Genomic DNA, 10,264 nt, shown 5'->3' with positions numbered 1-10,264 from the left:
TCAGCTCAAGCAGGACCGGCATTCCGTGTGCCAGGTGCTGATAGCAGCGTCCTCGCTTTTCCTGAGCATTTCCTCACCCAGGAAAAAAAAAAAAGAGCCGCCTTAAACATTTGGTTTAGCGGTTTTTAATGTTTGAATTGCTCATTTCATGGGCGATATGGACAAAATAAATCCTGTCTTTCTCAAGTGAAAACTGCAGTATCTGTTTAGAGAACATGAGAGGACGACTGGTTTTGCTTGGTGTGATGGTGAGGGGGTGGCCCAGTGGCACAGCCCATCTTGCTGTAGCCTGACAGCTCTTGGCCCTGTGTTCAAGAGTGCCATATGTGGGGAGTTTACATGTTCTCCCAGCACTCCCACGACATTTTCGCTTGGCACTATGGTTTCCTCATCTTCCAAAGACATGCGGTCTGGATTAATAGGCATATCTAAATTCAGACACTGTGCTCCCTGCTGCCCCAGTCCTTCCCAGGAAAAAGCAGCTTTCTGAGAACAGACAAATACTTGAGAAAGCTTCGTTAATACTTTTTTTTTTATTATCCAAAGAAAATAGACCAGGGTTCTAGCAAAAGCTGCCCTCAAACAAGTGGTCACAGTACTTTACGCTACAATCAAATGAGTCAATTCTGCATCAGCCAGCTGGTGAACATCAGCACCTTCAGGGGAAAAAAAAACATTATTCCCATTTCCATACACTGTCCCGGGGGGGTCATGCCTGCTGCAGGGGGTCTGTAAGGACATGTGACAGCCGGGATCAGCTGCTCCGCCTCAGTCCCAGGACACACATCCCTGCTGGCGGAGAGCTGCTGGTCTGACGTTGTGTTCAGCAGGAGGAAGCACATTCTGGCTCCAGTGGGGGGGGGGGGATGGAAGCTGGAGGCCATTCCTCTGTCCTGCTCTGGGGGGGGCTCGGATGGGCGGAAGTGGCTGGGGGGGGAGGGAGCATCACGGAGCCCCTCGCGTACCCCGAGATCACCCAACGCGGAGACACCAGTACTGCAGGGGACACAAAAACACCCGAAGCAAAACCACAGCCGGGTCTGTGCAGGGAGAGGGGCTGGTCCAGGACGAGGCTGGCATGCTGGATAAGAGCACATCCACCGGGAAGGGGGATGCGTGGCGGGTCGGGCCCGTGCGCGTTCGACATTAGAAAAGATTTTTTTTTAAAAAAAAGGTCCTGAAAAATAAAGCTTTTTCTGCCAGATATACAAAGACTTGTTCCTGTTTTTGGTCTCAAGTTTGCAGAAATGAAAAGGGTTAGACGTGATCCACTGACTATCACATCTACGCCCCAGGCTGGAAGATGTTTTGTGCTGAATGGAAGAGAGGCCCCAGGAGATCATCCACCATTGCCACACATTACTCAGGCTCCCCAGGAGAGGTGGGATCTCTCGGCACAGACCAGGAAGAGAGACCAGAGCTCTGTTCAGCTACCAGGATACCTACCCGACACTCCAGCCAGCACGAGCACCTCCGCATGTTCACAGCTGGCCGGCCGCAGCAGAGCTCTCCTCCTAGCCTGTACTGTAACATACTACTGTACATCAGCGGTGTGGGTAGAGCTCTTCCAAACACCGGGCAGCCTCCCACTGAATCTGATCGCAGCATAATTGCTGTGAATGTAACACTTAAGTTTCCTTAAAAAAAATGTTCCTGCCGGAGGTTTTTCACAGCTCCAAAACATTTCACTTTTCGTCCATTCAAATACGGGAGGAAGTCTGGCCCTTCCAAAGTGGTCCGGGACTTACTTTCAAAATGTCTTGGTAAAAACAAAACCGGAGTCTTCTCCCCCCAGCACCCCCCTAGCTCCTCCGCAGGGCTTCAGGGAAAAAGCTGCAGGTCGATTTTGGGGGCCCACTCCAGCGCAGTGTTGACCACAGCCAGCGCGGCCGCCCCCAGCGCCACCGTCAGCCCCATCACCGCCAGCCGGGCGAAGCGCTTGGCGCGCGGCGCGGGCACGACGGCGCGGCTCCGCGGCTCCGGTCCCGGCCCCGCGCTCTCCCCGCGCCGCCACCGCCGCCGCCGGAGCACCGCGTCGGGCCGCTGCTGCGCCGAGGCCAGCTCGAAGTCCTTGAAGGTGGAGGCCGCCGTCCTGCGGGCGAGAGAGGGGGCTGGCGTGAGGGGCGGGGCGGCGTCGGGCCCGCTCCGATACGGACAGGCCCGCGCCGCGAGAGCGGGAGCGAGGGAGCGAGGACACGGACGCGTGCTGCAAGAGACGGCGGCCCTGGGTCTGTTCGTGCGGCCAGCTGGGTTTTACTGACAAACACCTGTTTGGAATCTATAACAAGAACGCGTCTTCTCCCAGATTCACCAACAACCGATGGCTGGATTGAATTAATCAACTAAAGTTACATAAACTTAAAAAAACATAACTTTTTCACTTTAATTACAGATGAACAAATTTGTCAAATATGGGTTTGAGGACGGGGGGGGTGGTTAAGTACATTGAGCCTTTGAGGTCTGAATTTGTCGAGATGCAGAAAGAACTGGCATTAGTACTTCTACAATTCGCACCTCCCTCTTTATAAATCATAAAAAATGTATCTTCCTTACTTTGAACGCATATCGTTTGGTTAGAAGTGAAATGTTAAGGGAACTGATAAGAAAAGACTAAATTTTCATGTGTGATGTATATTGGTCAATTTGTATTATAACAGGATTGCTGAGTAAGGTCATCTGGATTTCAAGCGGTATAATCTGAACTTTAAAACAGAGACTGTAATAAAGACAAGAGGAGGCGGCCTCACTGCTGGCTGTGCTGCTGGGTGGCCTCGCGGGCGAGCTCCGAGGGGGGGAACTGCACGAAGAGGTCTCCGGCGCGGCTGATCAGCGTCTCGTAGGGCAGGTCCTGCGGGATCTGGGACAGCAGGTGGTGCACCGAAGCCATGTCACACTCGCAGTCCAGGACCTCCGACTCCCGGTGCAGCACGATCTGAGCACAGCGGGACGGGGAAACGAGTCAACAGATCCCGCCCCCCAGGAGGGGCTGGGCCACCGTCACGCAGGACAGGACAGGTCACGGCCACAGCACGCCGGGAGAGGCGTTTCGGAGGCACAGCCGGGTACGCGGTAACTCGCACTAAAGGTCAGATCACGCCAAGCGAACGAGCAGCAGATACAGGACCCGGTTTCTAAGGCCAAAGCCGCCTTCGGACTTACCACAGCAGCAAAATAGATAGGCATCAAGGGGTGGCAGGCCAGGAAGAAATCGTACAACCGCACCACATGCCTGAAGTCTGACAGCACATGGCCGAACCAGGTGATCAGCCAGCTGAGGGCAAAGATGGTACCTACCTCTGCCCTAGGAGAGAGGAGGGGGAAAAAAAAACTTTAAACCGCTAAGTTTTTAACCAACCATCATTGACGTGGTTAATCAATAACAGGGCAGGTAATGGAACAGGACTCTTGTCAAAAGGTAGCAAAGCGGACATTACACGTTGCAAAGAAAATCAACCCATTTGCAGAAATTCACAGGATAACTGACAGCTTTTGGGTAGTTTTGCATTAAGGCAAAATATGCAGCCTTTACCTCTGCATGAAATCGTGCACCTCTGGGTTGACTCTCTCGATGATGGGCATCAGATAGTTTAAAATGTGTTTTGTATTGTCCATTGTAGGGTCCATAAAATCCCTACAGAGGAGAAAGAGAGAGGAAACAAACTGTGGGCTCACAGGTACCACCCACACTGCCTTTACTGCAACCAATCGGAGCTGAGGGCTTACAGGTACCACCCACGCTGCCTTTACTGCAACCAATCGGAGCAGAGGGCTCACGGATACCACCCACACTGCCTTTACTACAACCAATCGGAGCTGAGGGCTGGCAGGTACCACCCACACTGCCTTTACTGCAACCAATCGGAGCTGAGGGCTTACAGGTACCACCCACACTGCCTTTACTACAACCAATCAGAGCAGAGGGCTCGTGGGTACCACCCACACTGCCTTTACTGCAACCAATCTGATCAGAACGAGCAGAAGAGCTAGCCAGTGAGAGGATCAAGACCGCAGGCATGGACACGTGAAGACCTACTCCAGGGCTGCGTGTGCATCCTGAACGTGATAACTGGATTATTACAAAAAGGCGCAGCACACCGGGCACAGCCTCGGGTCCTCCAGAACGCCTGACTGGCATCACTGGACGACTCTGGTTTCAGGCCACCTGTCCAAATACTTCTAATCGAGTGCGTTGTGACTGTTTTCAAACACAGAAGGCTACAAAAGCACTGCCAGCTCATCGTCATCATGCACAGTTCCCTCCCTAGCACCTGTCGGATACTTCACTGCCTCAGTTCCGATTTGACTAAACAAATCTGCCATTACAACTCTGACAGGAAGGTCAGCTGGAATCAACTAAATTAATTAACTAAAGACAAAAAATGACTCAAACACACCTCCTAGAATAGTGTTTGCGTGTATTACCCATATGTTAAGCACCAGCAGTGGTGTCGCTCGGGGGAAAGCGCCCAGGTGTCTGCTCAGCGTGCTGAGATCAGGGCCCAGAGGGCTGTGCGTTTGCAGGTTTACATCGGTCAGCAGCAGAGCCTGCAGCCCCCGGGGTCAGTACCTGAGATGATGGGTAGAGAGTTTCTCCACCAGCGCGGTGGCCAGCCGCTCTCCCACCACCAGCAGGAAGGTGACCACGATGTCGTGGTAGCCCTGGTAGTAGTGCAGCTGGGGGTTGCAGCGCAGGACCTGCAGGATGATGTCGATCAGCTCCTCCTGCAGCCCCTCGCGCTGCTCGTCGGGCATGCCTGCACGAGACACAGCGCACGGTGACCCCCGGGCTCAGCGCCCGGGGAGCCCCCGTCCTGCAAGGAACTGGCTGCACAGGGCCAGGCCAGGCAAAGGCGTTAAAACGCGTGTTCATGCACAGCGTTCACACTCCAACCTCACACCCCAGGGGTTTCAGACTCGGTGAAGCTGACCGACAGTCACTCATGACCTCAACTTGAGACCCGCACCCGTCTGAAAGCACAGACACAGGCAGGGCTGGTCTTCCTTGTAGCCCCCCCTGTCAGCTGAAGCCCAGGGCGGGAGGGGGGGCAAATTGCTTTGGATAATAACAAACAAAGCAGCGCTTGTCTCGTTTGCTGAAGAACACAATTTGAATGTAACAAATCGCATAGCCTCGGCGTGACATTCTTCGAACACCTGCGTTTTAAAACTTCCAAAAGCAGCACCCTATCATTAGTTCTGCAGCAGCGTGACACATATCAGGGACTTTAGTCACGGCAGGAAAACAGAACTCTAAAAATAGCATGTCTCACAGAGACCAATTATCTTTTCCTCTTCAACCCAGATGTGTAACCAAAAGTCTATAAAGCAGAAAAAAGCAAATCGTGTAATTCCACGCTGTTACAGAACCATTTAAAAAACCACAGAGGACACTGCACATCAATTGCAAGGTTCCAGAAAACTGAGCTGCCGTGGCAGAAAGAGAACATCATGACTGACAGCGTGCAAAAGACATCGGAACCAAACAAAAGCTAAACAAACCATCATCACGGTCGATTATGTGGATTAAACTAAAAGGGGAGACGTTATGCAGTTCTTGCTCCTGGACAAACGCAGGAGTTTGCACATTCTGAGAGCTCTGCGTCCGGGACACAGGTGACACACTCACCTGGCGGGAACCTCCTGAGAGAGCGACGCACGTCCAGCAGCACCTGCTGGTAATCTTTGTTGTTCTCTCGGAGCTCCGCCCCTGCTGAGCACAGGAAAAAAAAACCTTTACACAGAGCACAGAATGGACGGGTGAGTATCATGTGTTTGATACAAAAAAGGAAACTTATGTTTCCACCTAAAAGTAGGGATAGCATTTAGTTTAGGGTTATAGTCAAGATGGAGGCTAGAGCTGCGGTCACAGCAGGGTCAGGGTCAAAGTGGAGGCTGGGCTTGGGGTCAGGGTCAGGGGTCAGGGGTCACATTGCCTGGTTTTTCAGGAAGGACGTCGGTCTGGACGTTCAGCAGCTTGGGCCAGACTAGGCAGCGGATCTCGTCCGTGAGCAGGCCTCCTTCGCTGATGGCCATGCGCCGCAGCGTGGCCACATCCACCGGGGTCACGCTCAGAGCCTGGGTTATCTCCGCCACCTTCCTCTTCCTCTTCGGGTCGCAGTCTGAAACACACGGCCGCAAGCTCAGGACGCGAGCAGCTCGACTGTTGAGGCTGCATGCTCAGGCTCTCGTGTAACCTGTTTCTTCCCTCAGTCCTGAGTGTCGGAAATACCCTACTTTAAGGGTTCCGTTTCCAACAACATCAGCACACGAGAGCTTTACTCAGCCTCCCCTCAGCCTGCTGGCTGTCACACCTGACTTACTGTTAGATCAAACTGATCAGCAACAGAGGTGGGAGTCACCAGCGCCGTATCAGGCCTGCCCACAAGGGGGCACCGGCACCACGTCAGGCCCACCTGCAAAGGATTGCGTGTGGGATGTTCTTCTGTAGTGGTCAAGTTACATTTCAGGCAGTACACCTGCACAAGGGCACTTCTGCAGCTCCGGTACTGAAACCAGGAACAAGTCCCGTATGACCTTTAAAGATCCGAAAGCAACTTTGCAAATACGCCGCAGTGAGCCTGTGATTAAGAATGAGGTTGGAGTAAAATCCAGAAGACACGCTGCTTCTCCAGGACCAGAGCGGGGAACCACTGTTGCTGAGTATGAAGGAAAAAGGCGGGCCTGAAAGGCCAACATCTTCTAAAACCTTGGAACAGATGCAAGTTTTATCAGTTAACATCGAGCATGTTAATCGGTCCAGCGTAGTCAGAACTGGACAACTGTGGCCCTCACGAAACTATGGCGTGTTGGGATCTGCATTTAAGCTACTTGACTAAACAAAATCACCTTCTCTAGTGAACAAAACAGAATTGCTCTACCCGTGTAGAAACAGATGATTTAAAGTGGTCGTACAAAACCTGCAGGACTGGGGTTCTCCGGGACCAGTGTCAGCCACCGCTGTCTGCCCAACTGTACGGAAAACAGCAGATCTTTCTGTTCTGGCTTGTATTGCATCTCATTCCGCCTGGCAAACAACGCTGCCATGCTAAAAAAATAATGACACTGGCTGACAAACACAGATAAACTGAACTGCCTTTCCAAGAAACTGTTTCTTTTTTTTTTTTTATCGCTAACAGCCTAATGTGACCCCGTATGTGGAGCTGAAAGATCAAACCAAGGCTACAATGAAGACTCACGTCTCACAACACATGACTACACACGAGACTCGGGATTCTGAGCAGAGCTGCTTCTCGCTCTCGATGCTCAGCGGCAAGTGTCGCACCAACCAGTGAAACAATCTCCGCTATGGCAAGGGAGGATCACACATCCCCCACTCAGACACAAGCCTCACGCCCTGCTGTTCCACTCTTACGGTTTCTGAACGGGCAAGAGGACAGACCTTACTTGCCCAAAAGCTCTTCTTTAGAAATGTCTTTACACCGAGGGCGGTCGAGGTGTGGAACGAGCTCCAAAGCCATGCTGTCGAAGCCAATACCCTTGCTTCTTTCAGGAAAGGGGTGGATGAGACACTCCGTTCAAGCAAGCGCCTCTCGCTGGCTCTGACGAGAGCCCCGCCCAGTACTGTGTCACCAGGTCAGCCTGGCCGGTTCTGAGTGCTGCTGCTCCCAGCAGGAATCATGACCTTTATCCCATTTCAGTCATACCGAGAAGTCAGCAGGTCACTGCCAAAGCATCACTGGGGGAGAACTGAGGGGGGGGGGGGGCGTGTCTGCACATTTTGTGCATCATTTTGAAACATAAAGGGGGGGGGGCACTCTGTCCCATAACTGTTGCCTCAGATTAATGTGAACTGATAAAACAACGTCTGTGCGAAAGTCACGGCATCGCCAACGTGGATCTCGTATTTTCCTGTGACTCCCTAATCCAGGGGTTACAGCGCTGGTCTGGTCCACCCAGGGCTACCAGCTCGCTACACTACACACTTGAACCCCACTACATGAACTGTAAGACTGTAAGCCTGTAAACTAGGGGGCTTGTCCAGAGAGAGCCCCTGTTCCCACCGCGGCGCGCACGGTTAATAAATCCGTGATCATCCTGAAGCTGACCCCACGAAGATCAGCTCCCCTCCCGTTATCCGGCTGTCCTCGACAGACGAAACTGAAACCTCGGTTTAAAAAAATGAGTGGATTGGGCCGGAGTCTTCTCGGACAGCCCAGACGCGCTCGTCCCTCGCTGGTTCCCCCGACAGCAACGGGGACACTCCAGACCCCCCACTGCAAGCCTGCACTGCACTCGCCTGTGCATCTCCGCTGCGCCTGGAAGAGGCGCCGAGCTTGCAGAAGGGCATTCTCCGCGCAAGGCGATGGTGAACAGCACCGCAGCCAGGAATTGGAAACGTACAATGTCACAGTCTTACACACAAATTCACGGTCTTACCCTGTTTGCCGATTCCATTCAAAGGCGAGGAGACACCCAGACTCTCGGACTTTTTCAGATACATCTTCGGCTCATTGTAGGCCGGCCAGTGTCCGCTCTCGTCTAAGCCACGGCTGTGTTTCTGGGCCGGCGCTAGGAAATACTGTTATCGGCGACAGTAACGCAGAACAGGGCAGGAATAAGCCAGGGACAGGCTCAGGCAGGAGCGCACATCCTAGCCAGCTCCTCGCACCCCCCCACCGCAAAACAAACCAGGCCACATCGCCGCCAGCCCCCAGCTCTCGCTCCGGCCTTACGTCACCTCGCCGCACTCCAAAAAGCTCCACCGCCACCCAGAAGGCTTCTCTGAAGCAGGGATGTCGAACCCAAGCTCGGGTACGGCAGGTCTTCCCTTTCAGAGAGCTCGGTGTTGATATGCGCCAGCCGACCAGCGCGTCATTTCTGCCCAGAAGCCCGTGGTCCAGGCTCACAGCTGATCGGGATGACGTCACGCGCCGCGGTGCCTGCCGGGACCTGTAGTTCGGCGGACGGGGGGGGGGGGGCACGCTCGTCAGCGGCGCACGTCGATGGCGCTGTGTTGCTTTCACATTCAAACAGCTTTATTGGCCTGACTGCTGAGTTACCGTGTTGCCCAAAGCTGATACAATTAACCCAACAATAAGCTTTCTTCGTTATTCAGTGAGGTCTTTAGTTAGTGACTCGCCTTACCTTGTCAGATAGTATACGCTATAGACCTTGTCAAATTCTATGTGTTTTGGCAACACTGTATTTTACCAGTTTCATACCAATAAAACTGAATATGAATTTCGTGAGTCATTAAACGAGTATGCTACTCGTTCTGTTATTTACTTTCAAAAACACTGTGATATAAACACACATATGCAACACACGTCATGTCTCATACAGGTATAATACAGAAGCATAGCCTAAAACGCTACAGCCACACAATTGTATTTCTGCACCTGCTTTGTTCTGGAGCGGTTTATATTCTGTAGCTTTTTGCCAGCTCAATCCCTCCTTCCTAAACGCTACTCCGAGACCGCGCCTGTAGTACGAAGACATGACCGCCAGGGGGAGGCAGAGCCCCTAGAGACAATGGCCGAACACCTCTGCCGTGTGAACAGCAGGTGGCGCTAGCGGACAAGACAGCAGGGAGGCGCCAAGTGCACACACTACAGTGGAGTGCCCGTCTGCGCAGCACAGGAGCAAATGATGTTATTACTGTATTTTAATTAGCAAAGGGATTACTATGTACTGTTAAAACTTCATTTTTAATATAATATGGTTATTTAAATGGGTACGACATACGATATTCTCTACAAGCGCAGCTCCTACCTTTCTTGACTGGTGGGAGTCGGTTCTTAAATACAGGCTTATTTTCTGACTTCTAACAAACTCGTTTTATTGTTTACAGAAGAAATGACAGTTAAAGTACCACCAGAACCCCAAAAACATAAAAGTTCGCGGACAAGAAGCGGTTCATGTAGATTGTTTGGTTTTTAGTATCTAATTGAGCCGAAGATCTTATCAGAGGTGATATTTACACGTCTGAAATGCACGCAGGATTGTATGTAATGTCCAGAAGAGAAGAGGATGAACGTTATACTAAAATCGAAATTAACACTCATTTCCCGGCCGTCCAGCGTGTGGACCTGCGCCTGTTCCTCTGGAGTGCGCATCGGCACCTCTGTGAAACACTGGTTGCGCGCAGCGATCTGCAGCGAGTGCAAACTATCAGCACAGCGCAGTACCGCGTCGCTCAGCGAAAAGGAAACGGTCAGTTTCCAACACGACTGTAGTTTGTCGAAAGCGGGGACATCAGACACAGGTCCCAAGCATGAAAAGAAACGGCAGGAAGCAGATGAAC

At 52.3% G+C, this 10,264-nt stretch overlaps 1 protein-coding gene across 2 annotated transcripts; it reads right to left on the bottom strand.

The window, feature by feature from the left end:
* Window positions 1-518: 518 nt before the first annotated feature.
* On the bottom strand, window positions 519-8,828 carry tbc1d20 (TBC1 domain family, member 20). Of its 2 annotated transcripts, XM_088937090.1 has the most exons (9): window positions 8,699-8,828; window positions 8,398-8,539; window positions 5,934-6,119; window positions 5,627-5,707; window positions 4,568-4,754; window positions 3,530-3,631; window positions 3,160-3,301; window positions 2,748-2,932; window positions 519-2,092 (listed from the first exon to the last, which is right to left on the bottom strand). In XM_088937090.1, exons 2-9 carry the CDS (start codon window positions 8,459-8,461, stop codon window positions 1,822-1,824), a joined length of 1,218 nt encoding a protein of 405 aa, XP_088793216.1. In that variant the 5' UTR covers window positions 8,462-8,539; window positions 8,699-8,828; the 3' UTR covers window positions 519-1,821. The 2 variants fall into 2 exon arrangements, with proteins under 2 accessions (XP_088793216.1, XP_088793215.1); XM_088937089.1 differs by having other exon boundaries at window positions 8,398-8,828.
* Between the last annotated feature and the right edge of the window lie 1,436 nt (window positions 8,829-10,264).

This window comes from Atractosteus spatula, chromosome 19 (assembly GCF_055471065.1).
Source record: "Atractosteus spatula isolate fAtrSpa1 chromosome 19, fAtrSpa1.hap1, whole genome shotgun sequence".
Lineage (NCBI taxonomy): Eukaryota > Metazoa > Chordata > Actinopteri > Semionotiformes > Lepisosteidae > Atractosteus > Atractosteus spatula.
This window is presented reverse-complemented; position numbering and strand designations above follow the sequence as displayed.

Bases quoted from the DNA above. Each gene is read 5' to 3' on its own strand.
- tbc1d20 (XM_088937089.1), bottom strand. From the start codon at position 8,461: ATGTATCTGAAAAAGTCCGAGAGTCTGGGTGTCTCCTCGCCTTTGAAT. The intron at 6,120-8,397 runs GTAAGACCGTGA...CGTGTGTTTCAG, and splicing joins GAATGGAATCGGCAAACAGG to ACTGCGACCCGAAGAGGAAG. The intron at 4,755-5,626 runs GTGAGTGTGTCA...TGTCTCGTGCAG, and splicing joins TCTCAGGAGGTTCCCGCCAG to GCATGCCCGACGAGCAGCGC.